The 24,111-nt window shown below is 34.1% G+C and overlaps 2 protein-coding genes across 3 annotated transcripts; one reads left to right on the forward strand and one right to left on the reverse strand.

Annotated features, from left to right (window-relative positions):
- The first annotated feature begins 661 nt into the window (after nt 1-661).
- Nucleotides 662-8,065, forward strand: PJVK (pejvakin). The gene is made up of 6 exons (XM_006210216.3): nt 662-1,048; nt 1,796-1,991; nt 2,521-2,662; nt 5,759-5,876; nt 7,482-7,580; nt 7,773-8,065. The coding sequence occupies exons 1-6, from the start codon at nt 838-840 to the stop codon at nt 8,063-8,065; spliced, it is 1,059 nt and encodes a 352-aa protein (XP_006210278.1). The 5' UTR covers nt 662-837.
- Nucleotides 8,066-11,972: 3,907 nt separating this feature from the next.
- Nucleotides 11,973-24,078, reverse strand: FKBP7 (FKBP prolyl isomerase 7). Of its 2 annotated transcripts, none has more exons than XM_015244381.3 (4): nt 23,673-24,078; nt 22,500-22,651; nt 16,304-16,434; nt 11,973-12,299 (listed from the first exon to the last, which is right to left on the reverse strand). In XM_015244381.3, the coding sequence occupies exons 1-4, from the start codon at nt 23,870-23,872 to the stop codon at nt 12,138-12,140; spliced, it is 645 nt and encodes a 214-aa protein (XP_015099867.1). In that variant the 5' UTR covers nt 23,873-24,078; the 3' UTR covers nt 11,973-12,137. The 2 variants fall into 2 exon arrangements, with proteins under 2 accessions (XP_015099867.1, XP_006210277.1); XM_006210215.4 differs by having other exon boundaries at nt 16,304-16,437.
- Nucleotides 24,079-24,111: the final 33 nt, after the last annotated feature.

Raw genomic sequence — 24,111 nt, forward strand, 5'->3', positions numbered from 1 at the left:
TTTGTAAAAAGTTTTAGCCATACAATTCCTTAAAAACAAATGTAAACTTTATGTAGCTCTTTTACAGTTTGAGTAACTGGGATAATATAGATGAAATGAAAAGAAAACAAGTACATCTGGATCTCACTTCCTAGAGATGTTGTCTATGTGCCAGCTTCAAAGTAAGAAACCTGTTGAATGAGAGTTTATAGTTGTATGGCTTTAATTTAGTATTTTATAAAATTATACATATAATTGTTTCCTTATATTTGTGAATTTATTTTTATATTAATCACTTGGTTTTGTAAGCATATAAGGAAAGTGAATGAAATGTTCAAAGAAGGAACTATATACCATGAGGATTGAAAACAGTACTTTTCTGTTGCCAAAATTGGCATGATGGACTTGTGAAGGAATTCCCTTTGGACTAGATCCACTGTAGATGGTGTCCAGGGTTAATGCCAGTGGCTAAATTGCATTGTTCCCTACGGGGTTATACGCTTCCTTCAAACCTGGCACACCACTATTAACTGTGACCCTCATTAAGGACATTAGTGATATTTTAAAATTACTAGTTTTTTGTGTATATTTTAGTGTTATAGACTGCAGTTCCCAATTAGAGTTGCTTTAGGATATCAGTTTACAGTGTTAATCTATAATTTATTACTTGAGTACACCAGGGGAGGCAGTGTTGTGAATTGTACACTGGTAAGCTACTTAATGAAACCATGCTTTGTATTTTTAACGTGTATAATTATATTTAAACTCAAGCAAGACTTAGGCTTGTCTGACTCCCTTTGAATATATGGATTTGTTATCTGAGGGTTGCAGCTGATGGCGTTTTGATACCATATTAATATGTTTGCTGCTGCTACCAAGAGCTTTGTCAAGCAAGTTGGAGATGGAGGAAGATTAGTTCCTGTTCCAAGCCTCAGTGAGGCTGATAGATACCAGCCTCTGAGTCTGGTGGTTAAAAAGAAGCGATGTTTCCTGTTTCCTAGATATAAATTTACTTCAACACCTTTTACACTGAAAGATATTCTTCTAGGAGACAGAGAAATTTCTGCAGGTAAGTTTAAATGTCTGTGAGTGACTACCCATTCAGCTGTATCATTGGTAATCTAAACGTAGACTGTATATGCTTCTTATGTTTGTAATATTTACATATTTTTATTGATGAAAGCAACTTTTATTATTGTGGCAGTAATAATATTATTCAGATTAACAATGCCTAAAGTTTGTATAATATCAAATCTCTCATTGGTTGAATAATTTTCAAGTGAATAAAATTATTTACCATATAATTTAATTACAGTTATTTTAGGAATTATTTCACCAAATCAACTTAGAATATGACATAACAATATATTTCTTCATCTATAAAACGAGGGTATTACTTAATCGTACCTATCTCACATGGTCAAATGAGATGAAAATAATTTCTATTTATTTTTTGATTCAGTTATTATTGTTGGTAAACTGAAATGTATTATAGGCTAGATTAGGAAATAAATTGACATTTTAACAAATTTGTTCTTATAAACACTAATTTTCCTCTCAGCTAGCCAGTGGATCATGATGCTTAAGTATTCTGCTAGCTGAACAGAGAATTTGAGTTCATTTAAAGTACTCTGTATATTTATTTCTTCTTCTTGTCAGATTAATTCAACTTCTCTTTTCAATAGTGATTTGAAACGTTGCCTTTCTCAACATTTGGGTAATCAAGTTTTAAATAGTAAACTAACATGTTACTGTACATAATTTACTATAGACGAATTCAAGACATTTAAAAAATATTGATTTCTTTTCCTTAAAGGTATTTCATCTTATCAGTTACTAAATTATGAAGATGAATCAGATGTTTCACTCTATGGAAGGCGAGGCAACCATATTGTGAACGACGTTGGAATTAACATTACTGGATCAGATTCAATTGCAGTAAAAGCTTCATTTGGTGTAGTAACCAAACATGAAGTGGAGGTATCAACATTACTCAATGAAATTACTACACGGTCAGTATAATAAGTCTTAATATACTTTGATGTTGTCATTAAATATTTTAATTATATAAACTTCATTACAAAGAATGCTTAAAACATTCATGCTATAGTTTACTATTGTGCTTTATTTATTTGATTTGTTTGAAATACTACAAATTAGTAATATATCCAAATTTTGGGTAAGTGTAGATATCCAAAATTATTCTGTTTGAACAGAATATTTAATTGTTCTGCAGAATCGCTTTGGCTCTGCACACATTTGCTAAATTATCAGATTAAAAGAATTCATGAATCTGCTTGCAACAAATATACTAAGAGTCTCTTCCAACAGACTCCTATAATAAGCATGTTTTAAGAAAATGGAAAAGAGAGGCAGATTATTAAATTTCTTTTGTGCATTCTTCCTGATTTATATTAGGGCTGCCTTGATTTACTTTTAAATAAGGTAGATCATGAATAATAACACATGATAAGCAAAATATGTATTTGATTATATGTAATTAGATGTTATAGATTCTTGAGAATGTCTTCTTTATTTTAGAAAAATTAATTTTGACCACAGTTTGATACGTCAGTCAAGGAGCAGCAGAAAGGCAGTTTTGTGTGTGGTCATGGAAAGCATTCGAACCACACGACAGTGCTCACTGTCTGTGCACGCTGGAATTCGTGGGGAAGCCATGCGGGTAAACCACATTCATCAAACTTCTCTTACTAAAAAGCTGCAATAGGAATTTTGTTTTAAAGTACTCAGCTTATAATTAGACCTGGGTATTTTGTCAAATGTTAAGATTAAAGAGCTGCAGTGTATATAGAATTTTTCACAGTAATGATTTTATTTTAGAATGTGAAAAAAATCCAAGAAACTTTGAATTATAAATGTGTAAAATAATGCAAACAGAACACTGATCCTTGTGAAATAATGTGCACAATGGAGTCCCTCCTATTACTATTTATGTATATATTTTTTAATTGAAGTATGGTTGATTTACAATGTTGTGTTAGTTTCTGGTGTACAGCATAGTGATTCAGTTATACATTTTTTAATCATTTTTTCATATTATTTTTCATTATAGATGATTATAAGATATTGACTATAGTTCCCTGTGCTATACAGTAGGACCTTGTTGTTTTATCTATTTTATATGTATAGTAGTTTGTATCTGCTAATCCCAAACTCCTAATTTATCCCTACCCCCTTCCCTCCAGTAACCATAAGTTTGTTTCCTATGTCTGTGAGTCTCTCGCTGTTTTGGAAGTAAGTCCATTTGTGCATTTTTTTTTGATTCTATGTATAAGTGATAGCATGCTATTTGTGTTTCTCTGTGTGACTGACTTCAAGTGGTATGACAATCTCTAGGTAAATCCATGTTGCTGCAAGTGGCATTAGTTCATTCTTTTTTATGGCTGAGTAGTATTCCATTGTATAAATATACTACAACTTCTTTATCCAGTCATCTGTTAATGGATATTTAGGTTGTTTCCATGTCTTGGCTATTATAAATAGCGATACTGTGAACAGTGAGGTGAATGTATCTTTTTGAATTAGGGTTTTCATCTTTTCTGGATATATGCCCAGGAGTGGGATTGCTGGATCATATGGTGACTCTGTTTTTATTTTTTTAAGGAACCTCCATACTGTTCTCCATAATGGCTGCACCAAATTACATTCCTACTAAAAGTGTAGGAGGGTTCCCTTTTCTCCATACCCTCTCCAGCATTTATTATTTGTGGATTTTTTTAATGATGGCCATTCTGACTGGTGTGAGGTGATACCTCATTGTAGTTTTGATTTGCATTTCTCTGATAATTAGCAATGTTAAGCATCTTTTCCTGTGCTTATTGGCCATCTGTATGTCTTTCTTTGGAGAAATGTCTATTTAGGTCTTCTGCTCATTTTTTGATTGAGTTGTTTTTTTTTTTTGTTATTGAGTTTTATGAGCTCTTCGTATATTCTGGAAATTAAGCCCTTGTCAGTTGCATTGCTTGTAAATATTTCCTCCAAGTCTGTAGGTTGTCTTTTCATTTGGTTTATGGTTTCCTTTACTGTGCAAAAACTTGTAAGTTTGACTAGGTCCTATTTGTTTATTTTTACTTTTATTTCTATTACCTTGGGAGACTGATCTAGGAAAACATTCTACAATTTATGTCAGAGAATGTTTTGCCCATGTTCTCTTCTAGGAGATTTATGGTGTTCTGTCTTATGTTTAAGCCTTTAAGCCATTTTGAGCCATATTTTTGTGTATGATGTAAGGGAGTGTTCTAACTTCATTAATTTACATGTGACTGTCCAGCTTTCCCAACACCACTTGCTGAAGAGACTCTCTTTTCTCCATTGTATATTCTTGCCTCCTTTGTTGTAGATTAATTGACCTTAGGTATGTGAGTTTATTTCTAGTCTCTATTCAGTTCCTTTGATCCACATATCTAATTTTGTGCCAATACCACATTGTTTAGATTACTGTTGCTTTGTTGTATTGTCTGAAATCTGGAAGGGTTATGCCTCCAGCTTTGTTCTTTTTCCTCAGTGTTGCTTTGGCAATTCTGGATCTTTTGTGATTCCATGTAAATTTTAAGATTATTCTAATTCTGTGAAAAATGTCATGGGTAATTTGATAAGGATTGCACTAAATCTATAGATTGCTTTGGGTAATATGGCTATTTTAACAATATTCTTGACATCCAAGAGCATGAAGTATGTTTCCATTTATTTAAATCATCTTCAGTTTCCTTTATCAATGCTTTATAGTTTTCAGCATCTAAGTCTTTCACCTCCTTGGACAGGTTTATTTCTAAATATTTTATTTATTTTTTGATGTGATTTTAAAAGGGATTTTTATAACTTTCCTGATATTTTATTGTTAGTGTAAAGAGATGCAACAGACGTCTGTTTGGTAATCTTGTGTCCTGCTACCTTGGTGAATTCATTTATCACCTCCTATTACTATTTAAATGTTGTTTTAAGAATAAAAATTGAGTGCTTATGTTGAATTCTTATATTTTATTTTTAAGTAATGTGGTTCATACTTGAGTTTTTAAAAGTTGAATTTATATTTTTACATTAATTTTTGTAAAATAACATTGTCAATAGTCAAACATACTTCATTCATTGTTAAGTCCTTTAAAAATCTTGAAAGTTATATGTTTAATTTTTAGCTCCGTTATACTGTTTGTCCTTGTCATTCACCTAATAATGACACACAATAATGACTTGATTTGTTTTATGAAAATCAATTATTAGAAAGATAGGGTACAATGATAATTTTTCAAGTCTTTGCAAATGAAATTTCTGTTCAGTGGCTACATTTAGGTGCCTACCCAGTCATTTAATATTGGCTCATTTGGGGGGCATGAACTGAAATATACATTTACTTAATTGTTGGTGATTGCTTGGAAAAGCTACTGAAAGCTCTGGGGGCTTTGGAACAGTGGACAGAGTAGGCTAAAAACAACTGTAGCAATTAAAGGCAATAGGTTTGCAGTTGAAAGAAAAAGATTTCTATGCCAGGGAGCATTACTGTTGTGGTAGCACTAATCATTGGCTCTGATACAAAGTAAATGTGAAAGTGGTGAGAGGTATTTCCTAAGGTAGATCATGAATCCTCATTGGGTCATTTATTTGGATCTCTGTTATACAAAGTTTAATTCAAGTAGGACAGTTCTTTACTTGGAGAGGTGTTTTTTCTTGTTTTTGGTAGGATTGTAAAAAATGTTTTGTTTCTCCAAAAATCTATCTTTACATGTTATGCTCCTTAATAATGTTATTTATTTATTTAATATAGTTTCATTTTATGGATGAACAGAATCCCAAGGGAAGGGACAAAGCTATTGTTTTTCCAGCACACACAACCATAGCTTTCAGTGTTTTTGAACTCTTCATTTACTTGGATGGTGCCTTTGGTGAGTGAATGATTTGCATGAAACACTGAAATGATTATATTTTTAAAGAAGGATTTAATGAGAATCTCTGTCTCTGATTCTCCTTTCTCAATACCTCATAGGAGAAGAGTGATGCTGTAAGTACTGTCAGTCTTGTGCTTGGGCAAAATAACCCAGAAAGACCCTTCAATCCCCTTACCTATTACCTCTTTCCTGCTTCTTGGTGAAGGTGGTAGTCTTCTCACCATCCCACGTACATTTATGAATAGGAGGTGGAATACATTCCACTGACAGAGTATTTTCTTGACATGGGAACATAAAAAATGACCTTCCAATAGGTAGTTTTTGATGATAAATAGAGTAAGTGGACAGTAAGATGCCTCAAGGTGTCAGAGCACCCAAACTAGGATACCCAAAGACAACTTTTCTTCACTTTTTCCTATCATAGACCCAGCTCCCCTCACCCCAGACTCTCGCTTAAAAAAACCCTTAAAGGTACAAGTGCTCCCCTAAAATTGTCACCTTATATAATACTTCAGTGCAGCTTCTACATTTCACAGGTTTTAAGGTTAGGAGACCCATTAGCTCAAGTCTAGGTGTAGCCCGAAGGACTTGGCAAGGGAACCCCTTAGCCATGGTCATTTATAAACATTTTTAGACCTGTTTTTGTTTCTGCAGTTCTGTTGGAGGGAATAGAGTGTCTAGAAAAAAATAAAACATGCTAATTAAATTCCATTTGGGATACTAAAGGGTGTAGGTTTTTACAATTATATTGATCATTAGGAGAAGTATAAACTGATAGAAATGATATATCCATCAAAATTTTAAATGTATATATGTATGCATTTTAGCCTTATTTACATTTTTAGGAATTTATCCTACAGATAAACTTACATATATGTGAAATGATATGGGTATAAGGGTATTAAGTTCGTAATAGCAAAAGATTGGAAATAACCTTGAGCTATATTATCAGCAATTGGTTAAATAATGGTGAACCCAACAGAATACTATGAAGCCATTAAGAATTAGGTAGCACTTGAGATCCTGATATAGAATAATCTTTATGATATTTTTAATTTTGTTTTTTTTTTTAATTATTTTTTTTTGTTGGTAGGGGGAGGTAATTAGGTTTATTTGTTCATTTTTTTTTTTTAATGGAGTTACTGGGGATTGAGCCCAGGACCTCATGCATGCTAAGTTCCCACTCTAACACTGAGCTATGCCCTCCCCTCTTCTATAATATTTTAAAGAAATGTGTATCTAACTACTGGAGCCCAAAAAATTTTATATATATATACATACTTACATACATGCATACAAATTCCTTTATGCCTGTAAAATATGTAGAGTATTTCTGGAAGTATTCACAGTGTAAATACTTGTAAAACTGGGGTGTAAAACTGAGGTTAGGGTCAGCGCAGACTAGAGACTTATTTATCACTGCATCTTTTTTTTTTGTACTCTTGAATTTTGTATGATGTAAATATTACCTTTTCCAAAAATACATAAAATTTAATTAAGAAAAATAAAATGAATAGCATGTATCAGCATTCAACCACAACTAAAACTCCTAATAAAATGAATTGTTCAAATTATAACATCTTCTAAAATTCTTTTTTATAGACCTTTGTGTCACTTCTGTGTCAAAAGGAGGATTTGAAAGGGAAGAAACAGCAACGTTTGCACTACTGTACAGATTGAGAAATATACTATTTGAAAGAAGTATGTCCACTGAAGATTTTTTTCTTCTCAGATTAACACTTGAGATTATCTATTCAATAATCCTGTCTTTAAGGGAGAATTCAAATTTAAAAACCATATTTAATGATGGTTTAGATTCACATATTTATAAATGCAGCTTGGCTATGTATTTTTTATTTGATTTCTAACACATTTCTGTTTTTGTCTCTTTAGATAGAAGAGTGATGGACGCCATTTCTCGTTCACAGCTTTACTTAGATGATCTTTTTTCTGACTACTATGACAAACCTCTCAGCATGAGTGATATTTCACTCAAAGAGGGGACTCATATCCGAGTTAATTTACTTAATCACAATATTCCAAAAGGACCTTGTATACTCTGTGGAATGGGGAACTTTAAAAGGGAGACCGTTTATGGATGCTTTCAGTGCTCTGTTGATGGGCAGAAGTATGTGAGACTTCATGCAGTTCCTTGTTTTGATATTTGGCACAAGAGAATGAAATAAAGTGGAAAGTGAATGTACTCTTCTGGTATTTTAGGTGCAACCATGCTACCCACCTTTTCAAAATTATCCAGGTTTGCTTTGATGAATTATAGCCAATTAAAGAGGGAAAGGAGTAAGAAATTGACCTGTCGGGGCATCATTTTTCACATCTCTAAAGAGGAGATGATAATGGTGTCTACCTCATAAATTGTCATGAAGGTTAGTAATATTGTTTATACTGAAAAAGGTTTAAATATAAAATTCAGAATGTAGACATTCCTTCATAAAATCTTTCAGTCACTTTAGAAGTATATTTTGGGATTTAGTCTGTCATTTTAGATAATTTTTTACATAGAGATTTTCTAAATACCAATTTTATTTTAAATTAGCTTTGAATTTAGCGTTTCAGGATGATAAGAGTACACAAATGGCAACCTTATGGTGCTTTAACTATTGCCCTAGGTCTGGAAAATGAGAAAAATATGTTAATAATTTAATGTAATCCTAAATGTTTAATTGTGGTATCACATAATAAGCACACTGAGCTCAGTGCAGGGTTTTGTGTACACAGTTAAGGGTGACCAATAGTAACAGCCTGCTGTTCTGTGATGAACATATATAGGTGCTTGCTAGTACTGTCTTCATAAAAACTCACTACTGTCATTTTAAAGTTAAGGCAGCTGGGACACGTTTCTTTTTTCCTTTGAAAATGTTTAAAACATTTAAAATATTCAGTTCTGAGAGATCTTTTTCATCTACTGTGTAAGATATCTAAAACTTTTTCTATACACAAACAACCTAAATTCTTCATTTGCTATGCATCATTATTAAAATAATTACAAAAGTACTGTGTTAAAGTTCTAGAACTCCATCATCAAAAAGTCTACAAATAATAAATGCTGGAGAGGGTGTAGAGAAAAGGAACCCTCCTACACTGCTGGTGGGAGTGTAAATTGGTGCAGCCACTGTGAAGAACAGTACGGAGTTTCCCTAAAACTAAAAAGAGTTACTATATCATTTAGTAATCCCACTCTTGGTTATATATCTGGAGAAAACTCTTAATTCGAAAAGATACATGCACCCCAATGTTCAAAACAGAACTATTTACAATAACCAAGACATGGAAGCAACCTAAGTGTCCATCGACAGATAATTGGATAAAGAAGACGTGGTGTGTATGTGTGTGTGTGTATATATACACACACACACATACACACAATGGAATACTACTCAGCCATAGAAAAGAATGAAATAAGCCATTTGCAGCAACATGGATGGACCTAGAGATTATCATACTAAGTGAAGTAAGACAAAGACAAATATCATATGATATCGCTTATATGTGGAATCTGAAAAAAAAATGATATAAACGAGCTTATTTACAAAACAGAGAGAGACTCACAGACATAGAAAACAAACTTATGGTTACCAAAGGGGAAAGGGTGGGGGAGGGATAAATTAGAAGTTTGGGATTAACAGATATACACTACTATATATAAAATAGACAACCTACTGTATAGCACAGGGAACTAAACTCAATATCTTGTAATAACCTGTAATGGAAAAGAATTTGAAAAAGAATGTATATCTCTTGATAGATAGACAGATGGATAGACAAATAGATAGATATAAAACTGAATCACTTTGCTGTGCACCTGAAACTAACACAGCATTGTAAATCAACTATACTTTGATTAAAAAAATTCCAGAACTCAAAGTATATATTATAGCACTCATTACTAGGTGTATGCCTATGAAGGCATTAGACAACTGTGTAAATACAAAATACTTGTATACTATATGTAGAACGATTAAAATTTTATTTTTTAACTTTTTAAATGTGGTTAGAGTTTTAGAGTAAATCTCCATATTCATTCAACATCACCTGTAATTTTTTAAAATACAAGTTTGAAAGTACTTTGTATGAAAACAATGGGACAGAAAGGGTAGAATTAGAAAGTCTGTATTATAGAATAATTTCTAAATGGATCTTTTATGGTATTTTTGTTTTGGGCAGAGTATATGATTCAAGTGCAAATATGAGTATATTGATCAAAAAAGACTCTAGTGACTTTTTTTATATGGATATAGAGAATGGGGGTGGTTTCCAAACCAGAACAGAATATTGTGTTATCAACTTAATTTACTTCAACTGAGCAGGCTTTTCTATAGAAGGGAAGTAAAGGGATGAAAGTTGATGATTGAGTAAGTGAGGAGTTATAAAACCGGGTATAGGAATGAGGAAAAATTAAGAGGAAAGAAAAGATAGTAAAGGTTTTTGTTCTATGAAGTGTCTAACTCTGTGCTATGCATATGTGATATCTACTCATCTAGTGTTTCTTTTTATTGAAGTATAATTGATTTACCATGTTGTTAGTTTCAGGTGTATAGCAAAGTGATTCCGTTATATATGTATATTCTTTTTCAGATTCTTTTCCATTATAGGTTATTACAAGATATTGAATATAGTTTCCTGTGCTTTACAGTAGGTCCTTGTTATCTGTTATATATATAGTAGTGTGTATCAGTTCATTCCAAACTCCTAATTTATCCATCCCCCATTCTCTCCCCTTTGGTAACCATAAGATTGTTTTCTATGTCTGTGAGTCTGTTTCTATTTTGTAAATAAGTTCATTTGTATCATTATTTTAGATCCCACATATAATTGATATCATATATTTGTCTTTCTCTGACTTACTTCACTTAGTATGATAATCTCTAGGTCTATCCATGTTGCTGCAAATGGTATTATTTCATTCTTTTTTTTATGGCTGAGTAATTTTTTATGTTACCCTTATACTTCTAAATTATAGGATTTCTGGCAGTATGTTTAAGGAGGTTAAAAGATGAATAATGAACAATGGTTTGGAAAGAGCAAGTTCCAGAAAATGGAAAAAGCTTTGTTTTGAACTCACTTGTTTTGAATAGAACACTTTACTGCATAACCACACTTTTCTACAGACGCAATAGGCAAAATCTTACATGTTCCAATAAATATGTCCTTTCTTGGGCACCGACATGATCTTCTACAGCATCTCTTTACTTCTTACTCTCAACAAGTTGGACCATGATGATTTGACCATGACACAGAATTGCCATGGCACTTAATATCCTCATTTGCATCCTCATTTGCTATCCTCAAGTAGCCTCATGTGTAAAATAAATTCTACACATCTATCAAAAATTTGATAGCCTATCAGTTTGTAATGCTCATTCATTATTAATAACAAGAACATCATGAGATGAAGTGACATAGGATAGAGATACCTAGAGAAAGGGAAACTAAGAAATACCATAGCAGCAATTTAAAACTATTAAGACAAAAAGTTGGGGGTGGTAGATATAAACACCTACGAGAAGAGGTGTAGTACGTTTATAATGATGTCTGAGGGAGGACAAGACTCGGAGTGGTACGGACTTTATTATGCCTGCTCTAAGATAGAGGCACAGAGCCTTTGGTCTGATCGAATAACTTTAAACATTAGCCAATGGAACAAATATGCAAGGCCAGAAACTTGCACCAAAAAGCAGAGACTATGTTGAGGCTCTCTGTGAGACAGAGTTATACAACTAATACTTTCCTGCATGCATACTAAAGGAAGACTCTTTGGTCCTATGGTTTTTATATCCTAATATCTGTAATGCTATGAAACATATAAATGAAATGTTAAATTCCTGGGTCCCCATTGAATATTTAAAAAATATGGGGTACTTTAACATGCAAAATATTAGAAATTGGATATTTACATATTTATACATGCCATAAAGGTTAGAGTTGGGAAGAGTTTGCAGGTTTTTGACATAGACGTCCTCCAATAACCTGAAGGGGAAAAATTGCCCACTGGGATGCAGAGGTAGATTTCATGGTGCTACAATTTGTGTTAACAGAATAAAGCAATAGGAAACACAATCAAGCATTACCTGAAAGTTAACTTTGCAAAACAGTCTCACATTTATTATTCCAAAATTACATGTATTGAGGGGATCAAAATACGTTCATCGGGGAAAAATAGAAAATACAACTTGGAGAAAAGTGACTGCTTTATATATAAAGTACAGTAGGTAGCTAAGAAAATTTAGAAATAAAAATATGCTATAGTTCATCATGTTGATATACATTGTATTCCTTAGGAGAAATGAAGCCATCACCATCATGGTCGTTCCTCTTAAAAATATCTTCTAAAACTGCGTTCTGATATGATTTGTCACGTGGCTTCTCATCTTTTTCAAATTCCTTTTTCAGGTAGTGATTTATCTAGAGGGCCAAAATAATATTTCTTTAATAAAAAGGTATCACAATAAATTTTCAGCAACTTTGAAGAAATGTTTACATAAAGAAACTCATATCTAAGACTACTTATAATAAGTGATATAAAATTTTTGAAAGCTATTTGAGGTTTTATTTTATCAACCTTTAAAGCAAGTTTCTGAAGAGAAGCAGATCTTCAAATTAGCTTCCCCTGAGGTTATAGGTGGTTAGTGGTACATACTCAGAGATTAACATCTGAATTAAATTTTGTTGAAACTAAATGCTTTCCAGTAATCTACACTGTCCACATTATCAAAGGAAGTTCACTCTCAAGGATTCCCTTAGTGAATAAAATTCAAATTGGCATTTCTGTAATCTCTAAAATTAATATGCTGTATAGTGAATAAAACCAAACCACAGATTTTGAAATAAAATTTAACTTTCTTAATTTTTCTATGCTTCTATAGCTCTCCCCCAATCTACAGACTATGATAATCTCTCTAATAATAATGTCAAATAAAGAACAGGTATTCTGAAGTATTCCCTTTTCTCTATGACATTTCTCTAAGCAAAGACACATTATAAGTACAGCCTAACATGGTAGCTACTAGCCATGTATGACCATTAAGCACTTGAAATGTGGTAGATCAAATTGAGACAAGCTACTATAAGGGTAAAATAAACCACAAATTTTGAAGACAATAAAAAAGTATCTCATTGATAATTTTTATATTGGTTTCATGTTGAAATGGCAATATTTTAGATATACTGAGTTAAGCAAAATATATTAATCTCACTTGTTTTACTTTTTTTTTTTTTTTTTTTTTTTTTGAGACCTCAGCACTGGATTTTCTTGACTCCTTGGCAGAGACTCTTTTGGGCAAGTGCTAGGGGGGCTGGGTAAGTTCGGGGCACCCGAGGGAGTGTTCCTCATCTGTGTGGTATGAGGCTCAGATTTGGAGCTGAGGGTTAGTTGATGCACTTGGAGGCTTAGCTTGGCATGGGGGGCCTTGGTCTGGGGAGGGGGAGACTGCCAGTGAGAAATGGGTGGTCCTTCATCCTTTGGGTCTGTGAGACCCATGGCGGAGAGCTTTTTAAAGATGTGGCTACAAAAAATTTCTAATTATATATGTGACTCAATTATATTAATTGGAAATTATATATATTATATAAATAAATTATATATACTATATATTTACATATAATAACTAAAGAAAGCAATGCACGATGATTTGAAGATAATGTTAAGCAAGGCTGGGTGTTTTAGAAGCAACAGTGTTTTTGAAGGCTGAAGTTGAACCCTGAGTGGTTTTTAGCAATACATATCCAAACAATCCATTGTTGAGTAAGCCTTATTTTAGAATGATCAGTGAATCTTAATGAAGGATCTATGAACTGTTCTCAAATGGGACTTCAGTCCTATATGAGAAAGATGCATTTTTTTCTTCCAACTGAGCCTCCTATGTAGGTGTAAAGAATTTTAAACAGCCTCAAGTATTCCTCAGTTTATATGTAAGTAAATATATATTTATATATATATATAAAACCAATATTGCTGACTCTCAAAATGTACTTTCCTAGTACAATGTAGTGAAGAGGTACAAAAAAGCAGTAGGTAAGAACATGATCTTAATTTTGCTGGCAATGGGCTCCACACTGTTTCTACTTTGTAATAATGTAATAAAAATACTGTGTTTCATTTCTCCCCCATCTTATGTATACTGCAGAAATAACTGACTAAATCTTTCTGATGATGAAGGAAGGTAGTTTTAGTTCATGTTTCAAATCCAGACTTTGCCATACACTTGGACAAGTAATTTAACCTCTCTGTACCTCAGTTTTGTCATCTGTAGAAGGAGGGAAATAGTATCTATGTTGTGGGATTGATTTGAGATTTAGAGTCATGTTTACAGGTGTCAATAAAAGACAGTTACTGTTATCATTCAACCATATGAAAATCAAAATCACTCTCACTTGTGCTAATGCAGCTGATATGTGAGAAACATCTGGGCAAACCGTAGCTAAGCAGGCCACTATTTTGGATTTTCCCTACTTTCATTCTCCAGAAAAGACCTGAAGGTCCCCTAAGGTTTACTGAGGTGTATTCATAATGATGAACATGCCTCTTGGTGTGCAAGTGATACTGAACGGTCTGCGTGCACAGGCTGAGCTCTTGGGTACTACGTGAATTCATCTGTAGCTGCGGTTCACTCTAAAGAGGGTGATAAGGAGTCAACAGAAAAAACACATGGGGAACAGTTTGCCACCCCTTTAATTGCTGCTATTCTTACAGAGCAGGGCGTGTTCCCACTCCCTTATTCCTCTTCTATCACTAACCAGCCGAAGAGCTTCAGGGAAAAAGTCCTTACTAATATGGAGGAGGAAGTAGAATAAGGGTGGGGAAAGAATTGGAGGAGAGGGAAAAAAACAAGAGACAAGGGGCTTACTCCCATCATTTGAAATCAGTGACCTGGTTGTGTCTTTTATTACTTAGGTGGTTTAGTTATGTGTATTAAACTGCCTCCAAAAAAGAGGGGAGACAGCTGGGATACCTAATTTAAACAAATAGTAGAGTCAGTGGGACTAAGTAAGGCACGAGAATTCACCGAAACAAGCATTAGCCCTGAAACGTCCATGATGGAAGTTCCCTGCAAGAGGCTGGGTAAACTCATGGTTAGAGCACAGTAGTGGAGCCAGATTGCTAGGGTTGCAAGCCTGTTCTGACACTTAGAGCTGTGAGACCTTCAGCTAGTTACTTAACCTGTCTGGGCATCATTTCCCCCATCTATGAGATGGAGAGGATGACAATAGGGCCCCACCTCATAAACTGTCATGGAGATGAAATAAGTTCACACACTATAGGTTTATAATTATACCTGGTACTGAGAAAGTGTGACAAAAATTATTACTTCAAGATCTTTTTAAAAAAATAAGTGTTCATTATATGAGTTTCATGTGTACAACATATTTCAAATTCTGTATACACTTCAGTGTGCTCATCATCAAAATTTAGTTTCTGTCTGTCACCAAACAATTGACCCTCCTTACCCATTCCACCTTCTCACCTCCCCTCTGGCAACCACTACTCTGTCCTCTGTATCTGTGTGTGTGTTTTTGTTTGATTTCATTCATTTGTTGTTTTTTTAAACATTCCACATAAGAGTGAAATCATACAGTGTCTGTCATTCCCTGTTGGACTCATTTCACTTAGCATGATACTCTCAAGGTCCATCCATGTTGTGAATGGCAAGGTTTCATTTTTTTTTTTAATGGCTGAGTCATATTCCACTGTATACCTGTGATATATGTTCTTTAGCCATTCATCTGTTGATAGGTTGTTTCCATGTCTTGGCTATTATAAATAATGTTGTAATAAACACAGGACTGCAGATACCTTTCCGAAACAGTGTTTTTGTATTCTTCAGATAAATATTCAGAACCAGAATAGCTGGATCATATGGTGGTTATATTCTTAATTATCTGAGGAGGAATCTCCATTCTGTTTTCCAGAGTTACTGCACCTTGAGGTCTGTACTAAGCCCTCAATTCATATGTAAGACCAACTGGGGTGCAGAAGCTAGGTAACTGAACTCCTGGCCCCTGTTTACCAACTTTCAGGGCCACAATTCAAATTCTTGCTAGCTCTTTTAATGATCTCATGTAATCCTCACAATCCTATGAGGTGGCAATTATTTGCCCTATTACAAATTCCTATAATGCTGTTTGAAAAAGATCTGCTCCAATAGTGTAGAGGCTGGAAATGCCCTGTAGAGATTATTTTGGGATTTTAATGACCCTCTTGCAGGGAGAAGGGAAATTGAACAGGTTGACTTAGTTTCAGGTTTTATATTGAAAAGCACATTTTCTTCTTGGAACTTAATTTTTTGTTACCTGCTCTATAAAAGGAAAGTAGCCCATACTGGGTAGAACTAAAAAAAACAGCTGTAACACAGATGTATTTAAATTGTGGGAAAAAATTACATTGTACATACGAAATCTATTTGAATTACCTCGGTTTTAGAGAGTTGCCTGTCATTGTCCGTGTCTATCTGTTTAAATGTTTCAATGCTTCGTGGTCCTTTGGTCACAGCATAAAGTTCAATCTCAAAAATTAACGTTGCATCAGGTGGAATCTTGCCTTCTGCTAAAGGTGTAAATTTTAAGAGTTTAACTTACATGAAGATAATGTTCAAATATTTATTCACTAATAGTCATTACAGCATTAAGATTATATTATTTCATACATGTAAAAACTGCTTTCTAAATATTTTTTAGGAAAATTTTTTCTATATGTTTTCAAACCAAGATAGTTCTAAGGACCTAGGGGACCATTATGTCCTCAATAAATTGAAATAAATATAAATCATGTAATTTTTATTAATATACCCAAACATTATAAAGAGGAGAGAGCTAGTGCCGAGAAGAAATTCACAGAAAAAGTCAAAGATCAGTACCTTTTAGAAAATGATTTTGTTCAATTATTTGGAAGTATGAATAAGATATTTGTGTTAATATACTTGTCTTTCAAATTCTTAATAGACATTAAAAAGTAGTGCTATGACAGAATAAACCAGTAAGAATTTTATGAAGAAATTTCTAACACAATAAAACCTTTTAAGTATTAAGTTGAATAGTTCTTGTTAATAAAGTTAATCTATTTACTGATGTCATAGATGATTTTAGCAGGCTATGGGCTATTTCAAATGACCAGCCATAAAAATGAGCTGCAGAAATGACTTGCTAAGAGGCATGGGTGGCTTGTGTCATCAGTACATTATAGTCACTTAAATATTTGTTGAATGAATGACCTCTGTCATTTATTTAAAAAAATGAATGTTTGTTCTTTGAAGCAAATAGTAATTTAATGAAAAAGTGGAGATTTCTTGCTGAAGTATCTATATATAATCCAAAGAAAAAAAGCCTGAAAGTTACAGCCAAAAGGAGAAATGAATCAATCATCTCCAAAGCCAGGACATTAAAAAAAAAAAATCTATTCATGTATCACATGACTAATGTGACCATCCCAACAAACGTACCACATGTTACCTGACTTAAGAGTAAAAGAGCTAGATCATTACAGCAATGATCATTTTTACAAAATCCATTCCTATTCTGTCCAGTTATGATCTCTTTATGACAGAAAAATAACTTCTGACAATAATTAATAACAAATTCAAACATAAATTCACATTTCTTAAGAAAAAATATTAGAAGTCAAAGTTTCCAAAAAATTCTACTGTAAACATAGAATATATTGCCAATTAAGTTTTTCCTTGCAAAAAATTATAGTATAAAGAGGAAAATATGCATTTGCTATACAATTAATTGTATTTAGAGAAGCAGATCAAAGATGTAGGAGTTAATGTAAAGAATCTATACATACCACATGCACTGTTAATTAAAGCACTAACAACTCAGTCACATGCATTTCAAGACATGCAGGGGTGCTCTGTGACATGAGGCAAGGATACTGTGCAGAGGAAAGATTCCTTCTAGCATCACCTAAAATAAAGTTATAGCTAATGTTAGATCTTAATAACAATTTATTTTATTTTTTAATTGAAGTAGTCAGTTATAATATGTAAATTTCTCATGTACATCACAGTGTCCCAGTCTTGCATATACATACATATATTTGTTTTCATATTCTTTTTCATTAAAGGTTATTACAAGATACTGAATATAGTTCCCTGTGCTATACAGAAGAAACTTGTTTTCCTAATCTATTTTTATATATAGTGGCTAACGTTTGCAAATCTCAAACTCCCAAATTTATCCCTTCCCATCCCCTCTCCCCAGTAACTATAAGATTGTTTACTATGTCTGCAAATCTATTTCTGCTTTGTAGATGAGTTCATAGTGTCCTTTTATCTTCCTTTTTTTTTTTAGATTCTGCATATGAGTGATATCCTATGGTATTTTTCTTTCTCTTTCTGGCTTCACTTAGAATGAAAATTGCTAGGTCCATCCATGTTGCTGCAAATGGAATTTTATTCTTTTTATGGCTGAGTAGTACTCCATTATGGAAATATACCATAAAGTCTCTATGCAGTCATCTGTCAATGGGCATTTGGGTTGTTTCCATATCTTGGCTATTTTATATAGTGCTGCTATGAACATTGGGGTGCATGTATCTCTTCAAATTAGAGTTCCCTCTGGATATATGCCCAGGAGTGGGATTGCTGGATCATATGGTAAGTCTATTTTTAGTGTTTTGAGGAATCTCCATATTGTTTTCCATAATGGCTGCACCAAACTACATGCCCACCAACAGTGTAGGAAGGTTCTCTTTTCTCCACACCCTCTCCAGCATTTATCTTTTGTGGACTTTTTAATGATGGCTGTTCTGACTGGTGTGAGGTGATATCTCATTGTAGTTTTGATTTGCAGTTCTCTGATAATTAGTGGTACTGAGCATTTTTTCATGTGCCTATTGGCCATTTGTATGTCTTCATTGGAGAATTTCTTGTTTAGGTCTTCCACCCAGTTTTGGATTGGGTTTTTTTTTTATTATTAAGTTGTATGAGATGTTTATATATTCTGAGAATTAAACCTTTCTCAGTTGCATCATTTGCAAATATTTTCTCCCATTCCTTAGGTTGTTATTTTGTTTTGCTTATGGTTTCCTTTGCTGTGCAAAAGCTTCTAAGTTTAATTAGATCCCATTTGTTAATTTTTGCTTTTATTTCTATTGCCTGGGTAGACTGCCCTAGGAGAACATTGCTAAGATTTATGTCAGAGAATGTTTTGCCTAAATAACAATTTATTTTAAAAAGTTTATTCAGTCTAGATGTTGTTTGTTAAGCAGTTACTTATGGTCTACATAGCAGCTTTTAAAATAATCTAATCCAAGCTATCAAGTAAACTGTTATAAATAATGCAGGTAAACTAGCAGTTAACTACATTTCAAAGAGCACACTTTTGTTGGGTCTGAGTGTCCTTATATGTAAAACAAAGGTGTTGGTGGTGTTAATAGTGAGATTCACTATTTTTCTGTATATTGAAGACACCTCAAATTGAGTATGAACTAGCTTCTTCAAGTCAAATTTCTACATTTTTGCAGCAAGGGTCTGGTTTATTAATAGCTTAGGCAGCCTGGGTAGTTATATATATCTAAGTATAAATTAGTTTACAAAAAGGACAAACTAAGTAGTCATTTGCCATTGGGTCATGGGACCCAGGAGGAGCATCTATTGATGAGGGATCTGGGTGCTCTAGGCAGAGAGGGGCATGGGTGCTGTGGTAGCAGGCAGAAGGTAAAGGTATCTACATGAGAAAGAGAAACTCTGAAAATGAGATTAAAGAGACTGAAAGGCATATATCATTTTGCCTAGAATTGGCCTCAACCTATGACAGCATTTTTAGGACAAGATTACATTCAATTTAATTCATCTTCAATTCTCTCTCTCTCTTCCCTAGGTTCCTTTACAACTAAAAATAGGATACATAAATTATGATTCTGTGGGAGCTATTGTGACAGGACCAAATGACTGGCTAAAAGCATTGAAAATGAAGCTGTAGTTATCTGGAACTGTCTCTTTAGGAGTTTCAAATCTGTTTGGGTCTGACTCACACTTTTAACCAACCTGCAATCCAAACTGGGGCAGCGATTCCCTGCTTCTGCTGGAAAGAATAGGCTAGGGAATAATTTCTCCTAATGAGTAAACCAACAGCTTCAAAGAGGGCATGCCATTTCAATGAAGTATTGGAGATTAGAGATAATATATCATCATAGAAAATCTTTAACTACTTTAAATATATCGTAAATATTTAAAACAGGTGGAGTTAGCAAGGGATTTAAATAGAATGAGAAGATAGAGATTCTTTATAATCTTCACACAGCAGTAGGAAGTAAGGACCCAACTGAGAATGCAAGATGGAAACTAGCCCTCTGCCAGACTGCCCATTTTCCCCCTTTGTAAAAATTTCTCTATTCTGCTTCACTTTTAATTTTAATGATTTTTGGAAAAATTAATGCATGTCTTTCCCTGTCTGACTTATTTCACTTATCATAATACCCCCAGGTCCATTCATGTTGTTGCAAATGACAAGATTTCATTCTTTTTTATGGTGCAGTAATATTCCATTGTATATATACCGTACCTTCTCTATCAACTATTGACAGGCACTTAGGTTGCTTCCATGTCTTGGCAATTGTATTAATGCTGCAGTGAATACTGGGGTGCATATATCTTTATGAATTAGTGTTTTCATTTTCTTTGGATAAATAGGAGTAGAATTGCTGGATCATATGTTCTATTTTTAATTTTTTGAGAACATTTTAAGATTTTTTAAGTCAACTATACTTCAGTAAGAAATACTTAATACATGTACACATTAAAAATTTAAGCAGTACAATATATTACAGAGTGAAAAGAAATCTCACCCTTGACCCTCAGGCCTCCTTCCCAGAAATATTTAATGTCACCAGATGGTTTCTCTTTCAGATATAGTCTATGTAGATACATGATGCATATGTGAAATTCCCCTCTTGCATGTAAGCTCATTGAGGATAGGGAGTTGTTTCTGCATTGTACACTGCTTTATGTGCAGTGCCTAGGACAGAGTCTGATACTGATGCTCAATAAATATTCATTCTAGGAATATATTCTGTCCCTCTTTATTTTAACATATTAATACATATGGCTCTACTTCATTCTTTTTACTGGCTACACAATAATCCGTTGTATAGCTACAGCATAAGTTTTTAAACTAATTTCCTATTGAGGGATACTAAGATAGCATGCAGTCTTTTGCTACCCAAAAGTCTGCAGTGAATGTTCTTTAAGATATACCTTTGTGCACATTCCTGGATTTGGAACTATGTGATCAGAGGATACGTGCATTTTAAATTTTGATAGAAATTACTAGAGAGGTTGAATGATGTACATTTCTGGCAATAACCTGTGTCACTGCTGCTTTTTCTATATCTTTGCCAACTTTTATGTCTTTGCTAATCTGATGGGTGAAAATGGTGTCTCATTTTTGTTTTAAGTTCTTTCTTTAACTATGAATAAAACTGAGTATTCTGGTAGGTCATTTGTATTTTTAGGTTAGTGAACCACTTGTTTATGAACTTGCCCATTTCTAGAACAGGTCATATGTGCTTATACATGCTGCAAGCACTTTCCTCATTTATCTGCTTTACCTAGGTTCTCAGATCTTACTCTAGGATTTAAAAAACAGGTAAGATCCTGAAAGAAGCAGTTCATTTCTTCCATATTTCAAGGCTTCTCCTGACTTTGGATAATAGTGACTAACAGCTTGTTTTATTTCAGATGTTCTTTTTACAATGTTCCAATGGTGTCCTTTTACTCTAAAGTCATGTTCCAGGTTCCTGAGTTTTATAAACTTGACTTTGGTACTGCTTACCAAAATATTTGCTATAGACATTTATGTAGTAATAATACATACTAAAAACAAATTTAAAATGACTAAGTGGAGTTTTATAAAATATACACCATCATTATGAGTGTCACCACTCTGTGGGATAAAAGACTCTGGCCAGAGATCTGTATTGCAACAATGTCTTAATTTCTTGATGTGTAAAAAGAGGGGATTGGGCTGGACTGGACTAGATACAGCTAAAGTTTATTGGACTCTATAGCCTATCATTATTTCCTCTATGATTTTTAATTCAGTTTTTTTTAGCAACTCAAAATTTGTAGTTGTGGGAAAATACAAGTAACATAAAATCGACCATTTTAAGTACACAGTTCAGAGGTGTTAAGTACATTCACATTGCAACCTATCTCCAGAACTCTTTCATCTTGCAGAACTGAAACTCTATACCCATAAAATAACAACTCCCTATTCGACCCTTCTCTTCCTGGCTCTATTAATTTGATTACTCTAGGTACCTCATAGAAGTGGAATCATGCAGTATTTGTGTTTTGTGTTTGGTTTATTTCATTTAGCATAATGTATGCCAGGTTCATCCATGCTGTAGCATGTATCAGAATTTCCTTCCTTTTCAAGGCTGAATACTATTTCATCGAATGTATATACATTTTGTTTATTCCTCCATCTGTCAATGAGCACTTGGGTTATTTTTAGTCTTTGGCTATTGTGAATAGTGCTGCCATGAATGTGGTTTACAAATGTATCTTTGAGACTCTGCTTTCTGTTTTTTTTGGACTATATACACAGATGTCTATGATTTATTTTTAAATATAACTTAGACATATACATATTAAAACATCTTACCATAGCCTTCCTTTCCATATGCCAATGAAGAGGGTATAATCACTTTTCGCTTCTCTCCAGGACACATATCCATCATTGCAATGTCGAGGCCTTTTATGACTTGTCCAACACCAAGGACAAACCACTTGGGGTGGCCTTCATTTTGTGTCCGGCTATAATTAAAAACACTTAGGTAAGCTGATTTCAAGAAAAATAAAATCAAACTTTAAAATACAGCTGGCCATTAGTTATAATTTAAAATTGGAGTCCTTTCTCACCATCTCTTTCCCTATTTTAGGACTCATTCTGAAACCCCTGGGGGAGTGTTTGGGTCAAACTATCCTCATAATAGCCAGAGGTAGGATTTGCCCAAAGCTAGTCATTAGGAGTCATCTCATTTTCCTTTTTATTGTCATCTTTATGAAAACTACTCAACAGTTAAGTTTTTAATGGGTCTCCTGACCCTAACTTGCTGCATGGCTTGTCCAAATAACTTATTTAACCTCCCTTGGTTTGTTCTAAAGAACGATGGTGCAGGTTTAGCCTCAAAAATCATTTGAACTGTAATTAAAATTTGTATCTTTTTTCTTATTAAATGTCTCTATTTTCTTCTAAATAGAAAGAACTAACTTTCCCCAATCCTATTTTTATAGGGTAATAGTACAGATGAAGAAAAGACGTTCTTGTAAGCAATAAACCACCAATTAAATCGGAGCAGGCAGTAGTGGGACGAGAGGGCAGATGGAAGGACACAGAGCCCAGAAGTAACCAGGTAATGTCATTGTTGTAGTGGCTTCTTGATACAGTTGGAAAGTGGCCCCCAGCCAGTAAATATCATGCTTATGAACACCAGATAATATCTCTTAAACTACTGGACAGGAAAAGTGTGAACATTCTTACAATCAGTTTCTTGACCTACTTCTACAGGTCTCAAGGATAATGGCGGTGGTCAGGGGTGAGTGTGGAGTAGTGTATCTGTGATAATTTCTTGGGCCACATTTTTCAATAATTTAAAAAGTAATATTCTGCTTAATAGGGAAATGCACCAAATCTGATTTCCCTTCCTAGGAATAAAAGGCTCAACTCTTACAAGAAAAACAAGAAACCAACCAACCAATTAGGCTTCTGGTTGGTGGCCGGAGGGTAGATTTATTGCATCAACTGGACCCAGGAGCTGTTCCCATCATTTCCTACCTGCAGTAGAATTTCGAGCCGTCTTTAGCCAAAAAGCCGTCGTAATGGGCATTTAGCAGGTCTCCCTTTTTGCTTGTCTTAGAACAATTTTCTGGACGATGCAAAACTTCTATTTTCACTTCCTCCTCTCCCTTTTGCCCCTGAGCAGTAAAAATGCCCCACACGTAAAAGAAAACGATTAATCTAAATAAGAAATGCATGGTTCCTGGAATTCGCCGCAGATGACCACCACGTACCCTCGTTCGAGTCGCTCGCGCCCCAGAAACCTAGTTCCGACGCGTGGCAGGCATTGTCCTACGTCACAAAGGGCAGGGGCGGGGCCGCGCTTCGCCCCGCCCGCCTCCCGGCCAGCGAATTTTTGCGTCTGCAGCTGGTCTTGTCCCCGCGGTACCACGCGCTTTGGCTGGCTGTCCTCAGTCTAAGGCAGTGGTGCACACTT

The sequence above is a fragment of the Vicugna pacos genome, chromosome 5 (assembly GCF_048564905.1).
Source record: "Vicugna pacos chromosome 5, VicPac4, whole genome shotgun sequence".
NCBI classification, from domain to species: domain Eukaryota; kingdom Metazoa; phylum Chordata; class Mammalia; order Artiodactyla; family Camelidae; genus Vicugna; species Vicugna pacos.

Excerpts from the sequence above, each read along its gene's own strand:
- PJVK (XM_006210216.3), top strand. The coding sequence starts at position 838 with ATGTTTGCTGCTGCTACCAAGAGCTTTGTCAAGCAAGTTGGAGATGGA. Across the intron at positions 2,663-5,758 it reads TTCGTGGGGAAGCCATGCGG|TTTCATTTTATGGATGAACA; the intron begins GTAAACCACATT and ends TATTTAATATAG. Across the intron at positions 7,581-7,772 it reads AAATATACTATTTGAAAGAA|ATAGAAGAGTGATGGACGCC; the intron begins GTATGTCCACTG and ends TTGTCTCTTTAG.
- FKBP7 (XM_006210215.4), bottom strand. The coding sequence starts at position 23,872 with ATGCATTTCTTATTTAGATTAATCGTTTTCTTTTACGTGTGGGGCATT. Across the intron at positions 16,438-22,499 it reads ATATGGAAAGGAAGGCTATG|CAGAAGGCAAGATTCCACCT; the intron begins GTAAGATGTTTT and ends TTACACCTTTAG. Across the intron at positions 12,300-16,303 it reads GGCAACTCTCTAAAACCGAG|ATAAATCACTACCTGAAAAA; the intron begins GTAATTCAAATA and ends TTGGCCCTCTAG.